This window comes from Martes martes (assembly GCF_963455335.1).
Source record: "Martes martes genome assembly, chromosome: 8".
NCBI classification, from domain to species: Eukaryota; Metazoa; Chordata; class Mammalia; order Carnivora; family Mustelidae; genus Martes; species Martes martes.
In genome coordinates this window covers 9,785,311-9,806,510 of record NC_137895.1, presented here as the reverse complement: position 1 = coordinate 9,806,510, position 21,200 = coordinate 9,785,311, and the positions used below count along the sequence as shown (strand labels likewise).

The 21,200-nt window shown below is 44.6% G+C and overlaps 1 protein-coding gene across 1 annotated transcript in view; it reads right to left on the bottom strand.

Annotated features, from left to right (window-relative positions):
• FAM227A (family with sequence similarity 227 member A) overlaps positions 1-21,200 on the bottom strand; it is a gene marked incomplete at both ends in the record, with an annotated part of 75,009 nt that overhangs the window by 10,814 nt on the left and 42,995 nt on the right. Inside the window, 2 exons of the mRNA XM_080810189.1 lie at positions 9,231-9,379; positions 11,578-11,739. Of these exons, the coding sequence (XP_080666315.1) occupies positions 9,231-9,379; positions 11,578-11,739 (311 nt within the window). The remainder of the gene's footprint in view (positions 1-9,230; positions 9,380-11,577; positions 11,740-21,200) is intronic.

The window sequence follows — 21,200 nt, the reverse complement described above, 5'->3', positions numbered from 1 at the left end:
GTGCTGCTACTGGTGTTCTTATGGAAGACAGTTTTCCGTGGAGTGTGTTGAGATAAGCATGGGGCACACAACAGGGATAAGGAATTGGGTGATACACCAGCTGACTTCTGAATGTGAGCAGACATTTACTTGATGATGAAGCAGGTTGCGGGCACTCAGGGTAGACAGAATAGCAATAAAAAATGTATTTGTGTGAATTAAGATTCTGTCATATACTTCTCTGCTGATGGAGGATAGAGGCAGAAAGATCGGTACTAAAAAAAAAAAAAAACCAGCAGTGAACTTGGCCTTGAACTGAGGTAGGGAAGCTGAAGGGACTCCATTTATTTTATTATTTTATTTTATTTTAAAGATTTTGTTTATTTGAGAGAGAGAAAGAGCATGAGTAGGGGAGGAGCAGAGGGTGAGGGAGAAGCAGACATCCCACTAAGCGGAGAGTCCAACATGCGCTCCATCCCAGGACCCTGAGATCATGACCTGAGCTGAAGTCAAATCCTCAACTGACCGAGCCACCCAGGCACCCCTATTTTTTTTTTTAAGATTTTATTTATTTATTTGTTTATTTGAGAGAGAGAGTGTGTGTGTGAACATATGTGCAAGTGGGGGGAGGAGTGGAGAGAGAGGGTCAAGCAGACTCCGTGCTGAGAACAGAGCCCAAGGCAGGGCCTGATGGGACACCCAACCTACTGAGCTACCCAGGAGGCCCTGAAGGGACTCCATTTTAGAAAGGCTCTATCTCTGCTGGTTTTCCACTAGGCCCCATTTCAGAATAAGCCAAAGAAGCTATGTTCCCACTTCAAAGGGGAATCAAGATAATTAATCATTCTCTGAATTGTGTCCTAGGCCCCAAACACCTAATAATGTCAAAGCAGCACCAGATCCCAAACACGTTCCAGGCTGACACTGGCATCAATACCCCCACCTTCGGTAATTTATGGAATAACACCTGTTGTTCACCTGACACTCACCTCTGACTGGGGCCTACCCTGGACTACTGAAGGAGCAAGTACCCTAGACCCCTTTCCAATAGAAACCCCTAATCCCAGGCAATGACAAGTCTCCTTCTCCTTTTCTTTCCAAGTCTCCCAGACATTCTGCTATTTTCTACCTGTCACCTAGACTATTTCATAAACTCTGTTTCCACTTTCTCTCTCGCCTTTGATTTCCATCCTGTGTGAAGCCAGGACCCTCTTCGCTGTCCTGGGGAACCCTCCCCTGGGTCCTCAGACTCAACCTGCCTATATCAAAGCCAATGATTATTTTAACAATGGGCATCTTTTTCCAAGTCAAAGGAAGAAGTTCTGTTGACACAACATTCTTACTTTTAGGATCTTTTTTTTTCCTTTTGGGATCTTCTGCCACAACTTTTTCTTAACCCTGGGGAACTTCTGCTTGTAACCAAGGGGCAAAGGACAGCAGCAAATTGCATTTGTCCTTGTTATGATCACATTTTTTTTTAAAGATTTTATTTATTTATTCGAGAGAGAAAGAGAGAGTGAGCAAGAGAGAACATGAGCGGGACGCCTGGGTGGCTCAGTTGGTTAAGCGGCTGCCTTCGGCTCAGGTCATGATCCCAGCGTCCTGGGATCGAGTCCCGCATCGGGCTCCTTGCTCGGCGGGGAGCCTGCTTCTCCCTCTGCCTCTGCCTACCACTCTGTCTGCCTGTGCTCGCTCGTTCTCTCTCTAACAAATAAATAAATTTAAAAAAAAATTAAAAAAAACAAAAAAGAGAGAACATGAGCAGGGGGAGGGGCAAGGGAGAGGGAGAAGCAGATTCCCAGCTGAGCGGGGAGCCTGATGTGGGGCTCCATCCCAGGACCCCAGGATCATGACCTGAGCCAAAGGCAGATGCTTAACCGACAGAGCCACCCAGGTGCCCTGATGATCACATTTTCTTTCTTTCTTTTTTTTTTTAAGATTTTATTTATTTATTTGACAGACAGAGATCACAAGTAGGCAGAGAGGCAGGCAGAGAGAGAAGAGGAAGCAGGCTCCCTGCCGAGCAGAGAGCCCAATGCGATCCAGGGCTCGATCCCAGGACCCTGAGATCATGACCTGAGCAGAAGGCAGAGGCTTTAACCCACTGAGCCACCCAGGCGCCCCCTGATGATCACATTTTCTAACAGAAAAACACTGAAGAAATTCCTTGACGATATTTTCTATACTGTTATTTCTTGAGACGTTGAAACCCACACATGCCTTAGGCTCATATTTTGCACAAGAAAAACCATCTTTAGTTTGTGTGACAGAATCATATGTTGAAAACGTTTCATGGAGTTCTGCAAAGAGCATTCTGAATTGTGGGTGCTCTGCCCCCAGACAAGTTTGAGGATCAGGGCTCTGGACTCACATGTCAATAAAGTTCTCCAGCAGCCAGAGACCCTGTTCGCTCAAAGCATGCCTCACCTGCACGGGCAAACTCGGCTCTTCCTCTACCTACAGCAGGGACCCCTGGATTGCCTTTTCTTTTCTTCTTCTTCTTCTTTTTTTTTAAAATTTTATTTATTTGACAGAGAGAGAGAGTGCATAAGCAGGGGGAGCAGCAGAGGGAGAGGGAGAAGCAGGCTACCCACTGAGCAGGGAACCCAATGTGGGGCTCAATCCCAGGACCCTGAGATCATGACCTGAGCTGAAGGCAGATGCCTAACCTACTGAGCCATCCAATCCCCCCTGGATTGCCTTTTCTAATCGGGGCTTCTCCAGGTCTCCCCAATCACAGACTTTCAAATCTGAGTCCTGCACTGCTTTGGACCCTGCAATTTCCATGGCACGGGGTCACAGGTATTATCTCTGGCCGTCGGCATTTACTGAGCACTTTCTTCCAGGCACAGAGCTAGACATCTCCATTCCCCCACAGCTACTCTGTGTCCCTGTTTACAGACAGTATCCAAGCCTCACACAGGCTGTGATGGACATAATTCAGATAGAGAATGAGATAGAGCTTCAATCTGTCCAACTACAAAGTCAGTGCTTCCTACTGATATGCTCTATTTGGGAAATAAGATGGTAACTGAGGTCCCAAAGGAGTCCTAGCCCATGTGCAAGTAATAGTCCATATGGGCATTTGACACCTTTTGTTTTTGTTATGGCTACCATTTAAAAAAAAAAGCTTCAAAAATATATAAAAGTAATGAAAATTGCACAATCAACACCATTTACCCATTATTTAGCTTCAATGGTTACCAACATAAGATTAATCTTGAAACATCCATTACTCCCTTCGCACCCCTCCATTGCCACCCCAAATGGGCGATTTTCAAGAAGAGCCTAGATACCATGTCATCTCATCCAGAAACACTTCATTAGGTATCTCTTTCAGACATGACGCTTTTATTTTTTGTTTATTTTTTAAGATTTTATTTATTTATTTGCTAGAGAGAGAGAGAGAGATTGCACAAGCAGGGAGAGCAGTAGGCAGAGGGAGAAGGAGGCTCCCTGCTGAGCAAGGAGCCTACCGTGGGGCTCCATCCCAGGACCCTAGATCATGACCTGAGCTAAAGGTACATGTTCAACTGACTGAGCCACCCAGGCGGCCCCAGATTTGACTCCTTTAAAAAATAGGTAACTATGAATGGGAGAAGATGTTTGCAAACGACATATCAGATAAAGGGCTAGTATCCAAAATCTATAAAGAGTTTACCAAACTCAACACCCAAGAACAAATAATCCAGTCAAGAAATGGGCAGAAAACATGAACAGACATTTCTGCAAAGAAGACATCCACATGGCCAACAGACACATGAAAAAGTGCTCCACATCACTAAGCATCAGGAAAATACAAATCAAAACCACAATGAGATACCACCTCACACCAGTCAGAATGGTTAAAATTGACAAGTCAGGAAATGACAGATGCTGGCGAGGATGCGGAGAAAGGGGAACCCTCCTACACTGCTGGTGGGAATGCAAGCTGGTGCAGCCACTCTGGGAAACAGCATGGAGGTTCCTCAAAAAGTTGAAAATAGAGCTACACTATGACCCAGCAATCGCACTACTGGGTATTTACCCTAAAGATACAAACGTAGTGATCCGAAGGGGCATGTGCACCCGAATGTTTATAGCAACAATGTCCACAATAGCTAAACTATGGAAAGAACCTAGATGTCCATCAACAGATGAATGGATAAAGAAGATGTGGTATATATATACAATGGAATACTATGCAGCCATCAAAAGAAATGGAATCTTGCCATTTGCGATGATGTGGATGGAACTAGAGGGTATCATGCTTAGTGAAATAAGTCAATCGGAGAAAGACAACTATCATATGATCTCCCTGATATGAGGAAGTGGAGATGCAACGTGGGGGGTTTGGAGGGGAGGAAAAGAATAAATGAAACAAGATGGGATCGGGAGGGAGACAAACCATAAGAGACTCTTAATGTCACAAAACAAACTGAGGGTGGCCGGGGGGAGGGGGGTAGGGAGAGGGTGGTGGGGTTATGGACATTGGGGAGGGTATGTGCTATGGTGAGTGCTGTGAAGTGTGTAAACCTGGCGATTCACAGTCCTGTACCCCTGGGGCTAATAATACATTGTATGTTTATTAAAAAATAAGAAAAAATTTAAAAAAAATAGGTAACTACAAAACCATTATAATATCTCTACAAAGAAAAAGGATACACCAGTACAAGGGGTTCCTTAATGTTCCTTTGGAACATAGATAGCAAAGAATTCATAGACTCTAAATGTGCAGTTCTAGATTTCGTGGACTAAGCACACCGATGTGACCAGCACCCAGATCAAGAAATGGAACACTGCGATCTCCCCAGAAGCCCCCTCATCTGTACCCTACTCAGTCAAACCCTATTTTCCTGAGGGTAGCCCTGCTCTGATGTCTAACAGCACAGATGTGGGGTTTGTTTTTTTTTTTTTAAGATTATTTTAGAGAGAGAGGGTGAGAGCACAGGGAGTGAGGGGAGGAGCAGGAGAGAGGGGGAGAGAGAGAATCTCAATCAGACTCCCCACTGAGCTTGGAGCCTGCCAGTGCAGGGCCCCATCCAGGACCCTGAGATCATGACCTGAGCCAAAATCAAAAGTCAGATGCTTAACTCACTGAGCTACCTAGGTAGGTGTCCCTAATGGCACAGATGTGTTTCAAGGCCACCATTGTCTTTTGTAGACACGAATTTTGAGAATCACTTTATTAACAGAAGGCATGCTGAGTTTCTTGATAATGCCTTACCCAACAAAAAGTGGATATATTTAGCAATGAGATTGCTAACACATAATTACAAAGTTTCTACTGACTTAAAATACATATACTATAATTCACCCTGTAAGGACGCCTTTATTAAACAAGGATGTCCTTATATATTTCTGAAATACATATGCTGTAGACTTAATCTTGAATAAATTTAATATTATTTTTATTAAATTTAAATTATTTTTGCCTTGCTCATGCTATAGCTAAGGTGTAACTATGGGGGCTAAGTTCCAGACAAAGGAATAGAAAATGCAAGGTTTATTTGTGATCTTATTATTTACTTGAGAGAGAGACAGAGTGAGAAAGAGTGAGAGAACACGAGCAAGCAGGGTAAGGGACAGAGGGAAAAGCAGACTCCCTGCTGAGCAGGGAGCCAGATGTGGGGCTAGATTCTGGGACTCCAGGATCATGACCTGAGCTGAAGGCAGACGCTTAACTGACTGAGCCACCCAGGCGCCCCAGTAACTAAAATTTAAAAAACAAAAACAAAAACAAAAAACCCCAAACGGCTCCTGGGTCCTCTCCCTTCCTCAATCCTGACCCTGCCCTCCCTTATCTGCATTTTTCTGATCTCCCCAATCTCCCTGGCTTCACATGGCCTTGGGTCTTCCACTTGACAATGAAAGAGCCCTGCTACTCCCCATCCAATCTTGTCCTTTTTGGTGCAGAATTTTGCTCCTTCTGCCTCCTAGTAGTCTCATTCACCCATGGGGGGCCACACCTTTCCCCCAACATCCCAGACTCTGGTGTCTGACCAGTTAAGACCGCTCTCTGCGGTCTGTCTCAGCCCAGGGCTTCTGCATGTGGCACCCCCACTGCTGACCGCTACTCCCCTTGGCCCTTTCCTCCCTCAGCTTCATGGCTGCTGTGCCTTCACACGCAGGCTCTCCTTTCCTTCTGGCCACTCCTTCTCTGTGGCCCCATATTTTGTCCTCCCCACATATGCGGTTGCCCTCTAAGTTTCTGTCCTTGACCTTGGCTTCTGTAAAACGGAGATAAATAACTGTGCTTCTTACACACACTATTTTATACCCTGATTTTTTTGGGGGGGTCCAATAATATGTTATGACCACCGTTCCTTATAAAATAAGAATACTAGATAGACATGGCCATTTTTCTCGGCAGCAGAGCACGTACATATGAGAGCTGATCAACCAATCACCTTTTGATGGACATTTAGGCAGAACTGCATTTTTGTGGGGCTGGTGCTTAACAGGTTTGTGTGTTTGTGTGTGTATCTCATTTGGAAATAACGCTACTGTATCACTTTGTAAAACAAAGCAGTTACCAATGTGTTCATTGTTTCCTTTCTTTCCTACGATGGCAGATACCAATGGCTGTCTGGCCAACAGCAGTCCCCCCTTCCTCCCCCACTAACTGAATCCAGTGTTATTTTGGGTAATGAAGTGCCCAGCCAGTTCCGCTCTGGTTCAGGCATGGAAATCTCATTTCTCTTTGCCAAATATTTCCTGAGCTTCTTTTGCAGCCGGATGTCCACGTGAGAGAGTTATGGGAGCAGGTGGAGAAGACATGAGAGAGAGATAAGGAGCAAAAGAAGATGAGCTCTTTAGGGAAAAAAAAAAAAAGTGCCAGCTAATAAAGGGAGAAGGGAGTGGAAGTAGAAAATCACTATTTTGCAACCCCAGCTGTCATAACTGATCCAGGCAAAGAGCATCAGTGGATGCTACAACCGCTGGGTGTAGGTTTGGGGAGAGCAGATTCATTCAGTCTCAAAGAATCACACCACTTATTACAGACTAACTACATAAAACAGGGGTCTTAGAATGGAGAGGTCTGGCAGAGACCACCTGTCGGGCTGACTTGACACTGAGTGTCTCCTGATGCCATGTACTGTGCACACACGACATCATCTATGAGGTGTTTCCTGAACCCTATCGAGCACCTAGTATCACCCCATGTCTAGTTTACAAGAAATATAGGACATTTTGGAATAAGTTAAATGATACCCTGAAGAAATAATCAGAAAAATCCAGAATGTGGCTTGAGTGTTTCAAAAGACTTGATGTCATAAAATAATAATAATGTAACCATTGATTCAGGGCATAATAACAAAGGTGGGGGTAGGGCATTGTTATCAATGAAAAGACCCCAAAGAGATATAACAGCAAGATCTAGTTCCCAATCCTTGATCGGATCCTGGAGCATCAAGTAAAACCAAAAAGGATATTTGGGGAAATTTGAATTTGACCTAATTACTAGAGAGAGAAAGAAAATGTGGCAAAAAGTGGATAATTGGTAAACGCAGTGCGGGCATATGGTGTTCACTGCACCATCCTTTCAACATTTATGGAAGGTCTGAAAATTTTCTAAAGAAAATAAAAATACTGAAAAAGTCAGAAGGCACAGGAAAATATCCATCATACACAGCTAAGTGGGAAAACAGTCTAAAAACCAGATTGATGCTATGACTCTACTACTTTTGTCTAAAGATACACCTCTACGGGCCCAGGCAAAAAGACTGGAAGGATTTATAGAAAAATGTTGGCAATGTATGTCTCCAGGTGCTTTTCCAGGTTTGTTTGTTTGTTTTCATTGAACATAAATGTTCTTGTAGTTAGAAAAAAAATAACTTTAAAAGAAAGATCTGGTCTCTGTTACTGTGGCGTTTGTATTCTGACCACAAGAAACGTGCCTAAGATAGTCCCAGGGCTAGGCTCCCAGTTAAAAATTACCACGGGCAGGGGTGAGTGGGTGGTACAGTCCATTAAGGGTCTGACTCTTGGTTTTGGCTCAGGTCATGGGTGATCTCAGAGTCATGAGACCCACCCCATGTCGGGCTCTACACTCAGCAGGAGGTCTGCCCAAGATTCTCTCTCTCCCTCTATACTCCCGCTCCTGCTCTTGCTCTCTCTCTCAAAACAAAATAAATAAATCTTTAAAATGCATGTAAAAGGGGCGCCTGGGTGGCTCAGTGGGTTAAAGCCTCTGCCTTCGGCTCAGGTCATGATGCCAGGGTCCTGGGATCGAGCCCCCCATTGGGCTCACTGCCCAGTGGGGAGCCCGCTCCCCCACCACTGCCTGCCACTCTGCGTACTTGTGCCCTCGCTCTGTCAAATAAATAAATAAATTTTTTTTAAATAAATAAAATGCATGTAAAAAAGAAATTTTCATGTGCAGGGGTGCTTAACTGGCTTGGTCAGTGGAATGTACTACTTGGTCTTAGGATTCTGAGTTCAAGCCCCCCACTGGGTGTAGAGATTATTTAAAAATAAAATCTTTTGCAGAGAAAGGGAAACCCTCCTACACTGTTGGTGGGAATACAAGCTGGTGCAGCCACTCTGGAAAACAGCATGCAGGTTCCTCAAAAAGTTGAAAATAGAGCTACCCTACAACCCAGCAATTGCACTACTGGGTATTTACCCTAAAGATACAAACGTAGTGATCCGAAGGGGCACTCCAGTGTTTATATCAGCAATGTCCACAATAGCCAAACTATGGAAAGAACCCAGATGTCCATCAACAGATGAACAGATAAAGGAGATAAGGTATATATATACAATGGAATACTATGCAGCCATCAAAAGAAATGAAATCTTGCCATTTGCAATGACGTGGATGGAACTAGAGGGTATTAATGTTGAGCGAAATAAGACAATCAGAAAAAGACAATTATCATATGATCACTCTGATATGAGGAATTTGAGAGGCAGGGCAGGGGGATTGTGGGGGGTAGGGAAGGAAAAAATGGAACAAGATGGGACTGGGGAGGAAGACAAACCATAAGAGACTCTTAACCTCAGGAAACAAACTGAGGGTTGCTGGGGAGTGGTGGGGGGAAGGACAGGGTGGCTGGGTAATGGTCACTGGGAAGGGTATGTGCTATGGTGAGTGCTGTGAAATGTGTAAGCCTGATGATTCACAGACCTGTACCCTGGGGCAAATAATACATTATATGTTAATTAAAAAATAAATAAATAAAATCTTTAATTTTTTTTTTCAATTGTCATGTGCAAGAACAGGCAGATGCTCAAACAATGACCCTTCCCTAAAGGCCCTTAAATACCTGAGGAAGTTTTCTTGCAGTTCCCTTAGGTACACATCGAAATACTTCCATTCATTCCAGTGGAGCCGTTTCAGTTGGTGGAAGTTGTCCCTCCGCTTCTTCATGTTGCTCAGGGTCAGGTCAATGACTTCAGCATACGTGAGGACGGACTCAGTGGCATTGGCCGTCAAGGAAAAGCTCACACTGTTGGTTGGTATTGACTCTTGAGTGTTACCAGCAAGACGGCCTACTGCATGGAGAGGAGGGTGGTGGTGAGATGGCAGAGGGGGGAAATGACCTGTTTCTGGACCACATCACCGAAATCTGAGCAGGAAAGGACTCCTGCCCTCTGACCATGGGGGAAGGCAAGGGGCTATCCTCCCCAATGGCTGGGCCATTCCTGGTCTTTTAACACAGCCCTTCTCTCCTCCCGCTGATGGAAGGGCTAGGAAATCCTCTTTTCAGACTGTCATCTAAAGTTCTCACCCTGGGGGCGCCTGGGTGGCTCAGTGGGTTAAAGCCTCTGCCTTCAGCTTGGGTCATGATCCTGGGGTCCTGGGCTCAAGCCCCTCATCGGGCTATCTGCTCGGTGGGGAGCCTGCTTCTCTCCTCTCTCTCTCTCTGTCTGCCTCTCTGCCTACTTGTGATCCCTATCCGTCAAATAAATAAATAAAATCTTTATAAATAAATAAATAAATAAATAAAATTCTCACTCCGTAGGGTGACAAGTGGCGACTCCACTTATCATGGGAATCACTTTGTAGTATCACTGTGTCATACGCCTGAAACTAATATGTTGTGGGTCAACTATACCTCAATAAAAAATAAGCAAATAAATACTATTCTTACTCTATGATCACAGTAGTGAAGAGGAAAGGATTCCAACTTTCAGTCTCAAGACCTCATTCCCAATATCATGTTTGTATGTTGGAAAGCCCTCTGGGCCTCCCCCATCTCTCTACCCTTCTGCATTGGTCAGAATCTCAGGTATTTAGGATTTCCATCCAACATGAGTCATCCTCTATGTCTCTATTTTCCGATCTATAAAATAAGGATAATAATTCCACCTTCGATGATGTTAATAATAATTATGATCGTTATTATTTATTTAGAACCATCCATATGTCATTTAATCTTGATCATAACACTATTGGTTTGGTATAATTATACTTATTTTATTTTTTTAAGATTTCATTTATTGGGGCGCCTGGGTGGCTCAGTGGATTACAGCCTCTGCGTTTGGCTCGGGTCATGATCCCAGGGTCCTGGGATCGAGCCCTGCATCGGGCTCTCTGCTTGGCGGGGAGCCTGCTTCCTCCTCTCTCTCTGCCTGCCTCTCTGCCTACTTGTGATCTCTGTCAAATAAATAAATAAAATCTAAAAAAAAAAAAAAGATTTCATTTATTTATTTACTTATTTGAGAAAGAGAGACAGAGAGACCAGGAGGAGGAGCAGAGGGCAAGGAACAAATGGACTCCACACTGAGCACAGAGCCCGAGGCAGGGCTCCATCCCATGACCCTGAGATCATGACCTAAGCTGAAACCAAGAGTTGAATGCTTTAACTGAACGAGCTACCCAGGCACCCCTAACTATTCTTATTTTACAAAGAAGTTGATAAAGCTCAGAGGTCAAGCTGTGCACCTAAGATCTTAAGGCCAGTGCGTTGCTGAGCTGGACTCAAATCTGGGGCTATGTATCCCCAACCCAGGCTCCTCCTACTGTACTATACTACAGAGCAGTGAGGTGAGCTGGTCAGTAGCTGACTTGGTGCTTGAGTCCGGGTTGACTTGATCCCATGTCTGACCCCCTGTAGGAAAATGCTAGGTCTCAAGACACCAACTGGTCACATCTGTTTTCTTAAGATCTGAGTTGGTTCCCGAATCTTTAAGTTGGTTGGTTAAGTTGGTTACCAATGCCATTTGTGCCAGAGATTTGCTGATGGGTCTGGAGGAGGGTGTGTGTGTGCGCGTGTGTGCGTTTGTGTGTGTGTGTGTATGAAGAGGCTGTTACAAGAAACACACATCTGGACCCCAAATCCTGATCAATACAGACTCTGGGGTCAATGAGCACAGGGGAGTCATTATTGAATGGCAAAGTATGTTCGAGTACCTAGTTAGCAGGAAGAGATTTTGCACCCAGGGAAATCTGACTTGCCCGGGATCCCACACAGCCAGTTTATGAGGCCGACTTGGAACTAAAATGCTCAACATTCTGAGCCTTCAGCTCCAATCAACGGCTACCCTTGATGGGCACACACTCTGTACCAGGCACTGAGCTAGGGGCCGGGTGCCCTGCCACACCCTTGCTTCTCGGAGGAGGAAGCAGCAGGGCCTGGAGGAACATGTGCCCCGCCTGTGGCAGAAAGGATATGGGATGCTCCTGGTTCTTTCCCTCCTGACTATCAACACGTCTTCACCACCCTGGGGCAGATGGGCGTAGTTGTGGAGGAAGTACACAATCAGAGGGCTCTTCCCATAAATGTTGAAGAAGTTTGAAGTCAGCTCAGGGCTTTTGCACGCTGGGTGAGACTGATTGGGAAAGAGAGTGGAAAAAATTATATCTTGTCATTGTTACAGCATGGATTAAAAAACGTAAAGGTAATCATGTTCTTTATCCAGTAACTCCAATTTTAGGACGCTATCCTAAAGAAATTACCCAAATTCAAGAAAAAGATTTAAGTACTAGGATGCTTACTGCAGAGATACTGACTATAGCAAAAGATTAGAAAAACCCGAATGTTCAAGAAGATAGTGATATTTCTATCCCAAGGAATAGTTATGCTGCCATTAAAATGTTTATGAAGAGTTGGTCCTAAGAAACAGCTTCAGATCTAACAGTAGATTAAAAAATTGAGATGCAGGGGCCACTGGGTGGCTCAGTTAGGCGTCTGCCTTCGGCTCAGGTCATGATCTCAGGGGCCCAGGATTAAGCCCAGAGTTGGGCTCTGGGATCTGCGGATAGCCTCCCTCTCCCTCTGGTCCTCCCCCCACTCCTGCTGTCTCCAGCTCACTCTCTCAAATAAATAAATAATACCTTTAAAAACACAAAATAAACTAAAAAATAATTTAAAAATTGAGATGCAAAGTTGGGAATATAGCATTATATGTTTTCTGTGAAACAAATCAGTTCAAAAGAAAGATAGGAGACTGGAAAGCATAGTTACCAAAATGTTAATGATTCATTCAACAAATATTTATTGGGTCATGAACATGTATAAACACTGTTCTAGGTGCTAGAGACTCAGCCAAGAGGACAAATTCCAGCCCTCGTGGAGCTTGCATTAGAGTTGAGACGAAGACAATAAACAATACCACAAATAAAGGAATAGCGCGACATTATGGAAGAAGTGGTGTTTTGGATAAGAATCAAGCTGGGGGAGGGGCGCCTAGGTGGCTCAGTGGGTTAAGCCTCTGCCTTCGGCTCAGGTCATGGTCTCAGGGTCCTGGGATCGAGCCCCACATCAGGCTCTCTGCTCGGCAGGGAGCCTGCTTCCTCCCCCTCTCTCTGCCTGCCTCTCTGCCTACTTGTGATCTCTGTCTGTCAAATATAAATAAATAAACATCTTAAAAAAAAAAAAAAAAGAATCAAGCTGGGCAAGGGGTGGAGGGCGGTGCAAGGGAGCCTGGGGAGGAGAGGAATCTTTTCCATGGGGTGGTCAGGGAGGGCCACGAGGAGGTAAGGAATGAGGATCTTTTTGAAGTGTCATGGAAGCCACTGGAAGGTTCCACAGAATTGGATTCATTTTCTACCACTCCCTTTCACTGGTGTGTAGAGAGAGGCCTGAAAGCAGCTGTGAGGAGTGGTCAAGAGGTCTCTGCAGGGGGTGGGGGGGGGCTGTTGGGCTGGGACTGAGCGGAGCAGTTGCAGAGAGGGGTGACAAGTGACGGGATTGGCAATCGGCTGCGAAAGTAGAATTGTCAGGATTTGCTGGAGGACTCGACGGGAGTGTGAGGAGAAGTCAAGGATGAGTCTAAAGGTGTAGCTGCCGGTTGCTCCGGTGGGAGGAACCGGGAAGGAACAGGTGAGTGGGGTGGGAAAATCAAAAAGTCTGCTTTGGACGCACTACAGTTGAGAGGAAGTATCTCAGGAGAGAGAACTGGCTGGGGCCAAGAGTGATTGGTTTTCCTTGCTTATTATTCCTCTGCCTTTTTCCAACAATGTCAATAATAAGTATGTACTCCTTTTGTCGTTAAAGAAACTGATACAATTTAACTAAAAGTCGGTCTCGTGAATAAGGGCTGTGACAACAGCTGAGCGCACTATTCTCTAGTACTTTCCATTTTAATTGCTTCATGAGATTTTTTTTTTCTATCTATAGATGGTCTCTTAACCTCATCAATTTGACGTGTTGGGCCAGATAATTCGTTGTGGCGGGAGCTGTGCTGTGCACAGTAGGATGCTCGGTGGCATCCCTGGTCTCTAGATGCCACTAGGACTCTATCTCCTTCACCACCCAGCTGTGATGACTTGCAATGTCTCCAGGTGTGGCCAAGTCTCCTAGGGGGCAAACTTGCCCCCCAGTGGAGAAACACTATTTAATAGCAGGATCCCGCTGGGTCCACAGAAACTTGAGGCTAGTAAGGAACCTACAGACCACTTAGCCTAATGATTCCTAAAACCCCACCGCCAAACTGCTGATCTGTGTTCATTGGTCTCCAGTGAAATGAGGGCAACAAGGAAAAAAAATATTGCAATGAATCTGACACAGAGTAAGATAATGTACTTGAAGGCTTTTCTTTTATTCTGATATTACCTTTTCTCCTTTTTTGTATTAATGACCTTCTTTCTGTGAAACAATGGTGATGGTAGATACCAGTCATTTTGCTTTAATGAAATTATTTAGTTAGAAAATTTTTTTTTTCAGGGACGCCTGGGTGGCTCAGTTGGTTAAGTGGCTGCCTTTGGCTCAGGTCATGATCCCAGGATCCTGGGATCGAGTCCCACATCAGGCTCCTTGCTCAGCAGGGAGCCTGCTTCTCCCTCTGCCTCTGTCTGCCTGTGCTCACTCTCTCTGACAAATAAATAAATAAAATCTTTAAAAAAAATTTTTTTTTCAAAGTCTAGAAAATTCCAAAGTGAATCCAGGATCCACTAATTTAGATCTACATTTATCCTAGAGTTGTTCTTTTGGCTGCCCAGAATCCATCCTCCTTTCCTGACAGGCCCTGATTCTTGTGCTTGGGAGAGTTTACCTGCCCTCAACTGCATTTGGGCTTGAAGGGACTGTAAGTCAAAAGTCCTGCTCCCCCAAGAGGGCACTGGAGGGGTCCTCAGAGGCAGCCTGCCTCTCACCTACCCAGCCTGAGCCACGGCACATAGAATAAGCTTGGTCAGTCAAAACTCCTGCTCCTGGGACTTTGACTCTTGAGTGGGGTAAAATACAGACTGACGACACCTGGGGGTTCACCCATTCCAGATATGTCACCTTGAAGAGACGGTTCAAGGGTTGAAACTGTCATGATTCTTCTCCCGGTACCGGGACTCAATTTCAGACTTTATAGCTACTCAATATTCTTCCAGTTTTTGCTCAAGTTGGCCAAGGACAGATTTTTTTTCTTTTTTTTTTTTTAAAGATTTTATTTATTTACTTGACAGACAGAGATCACAAGTAGGCAGAGAGGCAGGCAGAGAGAGAGGGGGAAGCAGGCTCCCCGCCAAGCAGAGAGCCCGATGCGGGGCTCGATCCCAGGATCCTGAGACCATGACCAGAGTCGAAGGCAGAGGCTTAACCCACTAAGCCACCCAGGCGCCCCTAGATTTTGTTATCTACAAACAAAGAATTCCAACTAATATACTTCCTTTGGCTAATATTCTCAACAGGTAATTGTCCATTTTGCTTCCCTAACTTTGAAATGGGGGACATACTACCTTCAGAAACATCCAGTTCCCTTGTTGCTAAGCATCTGATTTCTCCTCACAGGTGGGAGTCAGGGGGAGGGGCCTTGGATACAGGGACCTGGGGATAGAAGTGGAAAGGGCTGGCTCCTAGCCCCAACACTGGGCAAAGGCTGGCCAGTGTGCAAGACGAGAAGTTCTGTAACATCAGATCCAAGGGGCAGGGAGAAAGCAGAGCTTGAGTGAAGGGCTGGCATCAGACACCAGGCGAGAGGAAAGAGTTGGTTTGAGAGCCAGAGCTGGGACAAACCCAGCAGATGGTCCGCTGGAGAGCCAGGGGTTAAAGCTGGTTTAAAATGATCACTTGGACCCTTAGGAAGTTCTTTCCTACCCTAGATAAAAATCTGACTCTCTGTAATTCCAACCCATCTTCCTCCAGAACCATGTGTTGCAGAATGGTCCTTAAAATATCGGAGGAGAGCCCTTGAGCATCTCTATGTCTTGTCTTCTCCAACTCAAACATCCTTAGTGCTCCTGGACAGACTCGAGCCAGATGCTTCCCTCTGCATTCATGCTCAGTGAAATGTTCTGAAGTAGAATTGTCCTCTTTCTCATTCCGGACCAACAGAACTTCCCTTTTGGAAGTGTTTTATTTTGACACTTAAAGATCATTTTTTAGATATCTCTGAGGATGAAAACCTCTGTTACTTTTTAACAAAATAAATTCCCGTTCACCGTGAAAAACCCATACAATATTTTTTTTTAAAGATTATTTATTTATTTATTTATTTGACAGACAGAGATCACAAGCAGGCAGAGAGGCAGACAGAGAGAGAGAAGGAAGCAGGTTCCCCGCGGAGCAGAGAGCCTGATGCGGGGCTCGATCCCAGGACCCTGGGATCATGACCCAAGCTGAAGGAAGAGGCTTTAACCCACTGAGCCACCCAGGCACCCCCCATACAATATTTTTAAAAAGGTAAAAAGTAAAAGACAAAAGTCTTCCTCATCCCCACTTGCAGGGCTAAGAATAAATACTATGAACACTTTTCTGGATATCCTTCCAAGCCTTCTTGTTTGCACATACCGATTTTATACCAAAAATATATTTCAAAAATAAAAATGGAATCATACTCTACATAATGTCTTGGTACTTATTTTCCACTCACCAGTAGCTAAATACGTTACCTGTAATATTCTCTTGATTTATGAACTTTAGTCATTGTCAACTGACTTCTTTCCTATCAGAAGTTATACATCTGTCTCATTGGATGCATATATGTTGTCTACCTTGGATTTGGCTCCCTCTGCCCTTTGAAATCCCTCTCTAAATAAATTCCCCAACTGACCAGTGTTGACCAGAGGTAGGGACATCTCTACGCCCCTCTTCAGCAGGAAGCAGTTACAGAAGGTAAGACCTTCCGCCGCCCTCGGCAACCTTAAAAGATTTAAGGGTCAACATTGTTCGGGGGGTGGGGGGGAATGATGAGAATAAAGGCAAGAGGAATGCAGATAAAATTAAATTTAAAAAATTAAATTTCCTTATAACTTGCAGCCCACTGATAAAACACCTGAGACAAGCAGAGCGTGACAGTCCTCAAGAAACTCACAGCTGCCTCAATGTCAAGTTTTGTGAGAGACTAAAAGCAGCCTTAGCTTGACAACCCCAGAGCTCCAGGATCCTGTGAGCTTTCTTTAACATGCAGAAATCCCTTTAGAGACTTCTGTTATCTCTACCCTCTCCCCCACAAAACTTAAAAAGTATGTAATGAGTCACTCTTCACAATCTCCGTGCAGCTCTTTCTGCCCACGGGTCCTGTCCCTGTGCTATAATAAGAGTGCCTGTTTGTACCTTAAAAAAAAGAAAAAAAAAAACACCCAAAAGCAAGCAAGCAAACAAACAAAAAACCCCTCTCATTGTTTTTATTAGCAGCAGTATCCATATTATGGACATTTCACCATTTACTTTTTTATCTACGGAAATTTAAGTTTTGTTGTTTTTTTTTTTTTCTTTTTCCCCCAGTCCAGGTTAATGTAATGGATGGCCACATATGAACATTTCTTTTTTGTTCTTTTTTTTTTTTTTAAAGATTTTATATATTTATTTGACAGACAGAGATCCCAAGTAGGCAGAGAGGCCGGCAGAGAGAGAAGAAAGGAAGCAGGCTCCCCATTGAGCAGAGAGCCCGATGCGGGGCTCGATCCCAGGACCCTGGGATCATGACCTGAGCCGAAGGCGGAGGCTTAACCCCCTAAGTCACCTAGGCACCCCTACATATGAACATTTCTACGGGGTAGATTATCTGAAATGGAATTGCTAGGTCATAGGTATATACATTCAAAATTTTAATGGGATGCTCTAAACTCATGATAAAACATAAAAAATGCTAGTAACTATTTTAAAAATCCTTTTCTTTTGTTTAAAGATTCCATTTATTTATTTATTTGACACAGAGAGAGAGAGAGCATGCACAAACACAAGCAGGCAGAGTGGCAAGCAGAGGGAGAGGGAAAAGGGGACTCCCTGCTGAGCAGAGAAGCCTGATGCCGGGCTCCATCCCAGGACCCCAGGATCATGACCTGAGCCGAAGACAGACACCCAACCCACTGAGCCACCCAAGCGTCCCTTAAAGTCCTTTTCTTTTCTTTTTTTTTTAAGATTTTATTTATTGGGGCTCCTGGGTGGCTCAGTGGGTTAAAGCCTCTGCCTTCGGCTCCGGTCATGATCCCAGGGTCCTGGGATCGAGCCCCGCATGGGGCTTCTCTGCTCGGCGGGGAGCCTGCTTCCCTCTCTCTCTCTGCCTGCCTCTCTGTCTAATTGGGATCTCTGTCTGTCAAAAAATATATATATTTTTTTAAAAAAAGATTGTATTTATTTGTTTGACAGAGATCACAAGCAGGCAGAGAGGCAGGCAGAGAGAGAGGAGGAAGCAGGTTCCCTGCTGAGCAGAGAGCCTGATGCGGGGCTCGATCCCAGGAGCCTGAGATCATGACCTGAGCCGAAGGCAGAGGCTTAACCCACTGAGCCACCCAGGTGCCCCTTAAAGTCCTTTTCAGTGAATGGAGGAGCTTGCAAGAAAGTAAGAAAATCCTTTGAGGTCTAGGGAAGTGAGGGAGCCCTAAAGTTGGATGTCTGGGTTGAGAACAACTTCAAAGGGAGGTGCAGATGAGAGTCCTTTCCTTGCTCCTGGTGCTAAGCCAAAGGCTCTACTGTTCCCTGGTCTGCAGGTTTTTTGATATTAATGTCTTTCTCCAGATACCGAGGTCCCCTTCCATTCCTCTTGTTACTGGGATGTAAAAAAACCTGTCTTAGCTGGTACCAGAATTTACCACGCAGGGAGGGTGATGTAGAAAATGTTGGGGTTTGGAGCCTACAGCCAAGAAAGAATTCTTGAGACATCTTTGGTGCAAAAAGGTGGTTTTATTAAAGCACCTTTATTAAAAAGGTGCTTTTATTTATGACAGGACGCGTGGGCAGAAAGAGAGGCATTGGGGTCATGAGGAGTGGCGGATTATACGCTTTCAAGTTTGGAGCGGTGTTAGGGATAGCGTAGGTCTGTGAGGAATTTTGGAAGCGAGGTTTCCAGGACCTTGACAGGTGAGCTGTTGTTAGGAAAAGGTCATTTATTACTGTCTAGTGAAACCCTAGTCCTGAACCCCTTCAGATGTATATCAGTGGGCCATATGCTTGGAGGATGATTGCCAACATGCTATCTTGGGGCTAGAGATAAAGGAAATTTCCAAAGGAATTTTTACATGTTAGACTCACAGGATCCTGGGGGTCGGGCTAAGATCGCCTTTGCCCTTAGCAAAGTATTGAGTATCGAGGCAGCTGAGCTCCCAGAGGAAGGTCACTCCGCCTGTCTCAAGGATTGGTCACTGGGCTGTAGGCAGTAAGGAAATTTAATTTTGTTCTTTTGCCTTTGTTTCCCACAGCAAGGGGACTGCTCTTGCTCAGGAACACACGTCAATTAGCCACTTGGTGAGAAGCTTAGAGCCAAAGGCAGAGGAGGGCTACGCTGCTCTGAGTCAGAAATGAGCGGGAGTTGGAGATGCGAGAAAGAGAAGAAAGAGAAGTGGAGAAGGCTAGGGATGGGGTCTGACCAGCTGGGCAACTGCAGGGTCTCTAAGAGGGGTAACTCACATGACTGTTCTCGGCAGCACTGTGATAGGGTCCCCCTTCTTCCCACCTCTTTAAACCTAGTAATACCTTCTATCCACACAACACACACACAGGCCTGTGTGGGCAGTTTTGCAAAAATGTAGGGAAGAGGTGAGCTCTATCTTTGGGCGATGTGGTATGAGCAGAGCACATCCGGGACAGAAGAGGAGCTCAGTGCCAGGAAAAACACAAGCTCCCAGAGTTCACAGACCCATGGGGAGAGGACTGGGCTTCAAACAAATATACATACAGCAAATGCTTGAGCCAATGTTTAGCTAAATTCAAAGAAGCAGTGACCCCCCGTGACATCTGGTTATGTGAGTAAAGTTTCTGCATTGTGAACAGGTGATAACAAAAATATTGTAGAAGAAGTTGGGAGAATATTTCATATCATCTTAGAGTGGTAAATATCTTTCTTAGTAACACATGAAATTGAGAAGCCATAAGTGAGAAGACGGATAAATGTGACTGTAAAAAAAATTATAATTTTCTCATAGAAAAATACCATAAAGTAAAACGATTAAATAGTAAATGTTTTTGCCAAACATATGACTAAGAATTGAGCTTCTACAAATGAATAATGAGCAGAAGACTAAGAACCTCAACCTCCGAAGTTGAAATATTTCTACTTCGTAAAAAACTCAAAACAAAAGACGCAGGCACTTCACAGAAATATAAGTTCCAAAGTCATATATATATGATTGAGCCCCACGGGATGCCTTCCCCACCTTCCTCGCTTGTGCTTTCTCTCTCTCTCTAATTAATAAACAAAATCTTAAAAAAAAAAAGACTTAACTCCTTTCATAATTAAAGCATTAATACTGAAACAATAAAAAGTACCATTTCCCCCTCATGAGAATAGCAACAAAAAATTTGATAATGCACGACACTGGCAACGGTACATGGAAGATCTCTTGCATGCTGCTGGTGGGAATATAAATTGGCACAACTTCACTGGAGAGCAAATCAAGATGTACTTTGATTTAGCAATTCCACTCCTAGGAATGTTTCCTACACGTGTATTTGTTCATGTGAGCCAAGAAACACACAAACACTAAGATGTTCAAGGCGGCAGTATTTATAAGAGCAAAGACTGGAAGCACCAAATGTCTACTGCTAGGAAATGGTTAATGAACTATGGAACACAGGTGTAAACATGAAGACAGCGTGTGATGGATCTCCAGGTGCTCTCATACGGAACATTACACAAGATACACTGAAGTCAGAACAGAGTCTGATTTAGAGTATAGGATCTGGAGTCAGACTGCTCAAGTTAAAATTCTGGTTCCATCAACTCGATCTAAAAATGGGTAATAGGGATGTCTGGGTGGCTCAGTCGTTAGGCGTCTGCCTTGAGCTCAGGTCATGATCTCTGGGGTCCCGGGATCGAGCCCCACATCGGGCTCTCTGCTTGGCGAGGAGCCTGCATCTCCTTCTCCCTTTCCCACTCCCCATGTTTGTGCTCCCTCTCTCCCTAGGTCTCTCTCTATCAAATAAAATAAAATGTTTTTTAAAAAAAGGCAATAGATTGGAATAAACATTTCTCCAAGGAAGATAGACAACTGCCAATAAACACATGAAAAGATGGTCAGTATCACTCACTAGCCAGTAGGGAAGTGAAAGTCAAACCACAGTGAAATACATCTTGATGCCAACTGGGATAATGGTCATGAAAGAATGGAAAAGAAGTATTGGCAAGGGTATGGAGAAAACAAACCCCTCACACGTTGATGGTGAGAGTGTAAAATAGTGCATTTGCTGGGGTGCCTGGGTAGCTCAGTGGGTTAAGCCACTGCCTTCGGCTCAGGTCATGATCTCAGGGTCCTGGGATTGAGTCCCGCATCGGGCTCCCTGCTCGGCGAGAGGCCTGCTTCTCTCTCTCTCTCTCCCTCTCCTTCTGTTCCCTCTCTCACTGTCTCTGTGTCAATAAATAAATAAATAAAATCTTTTTTTAAAATGCGGATTATTCATATATGGAATGTTATTCAGTCAAAA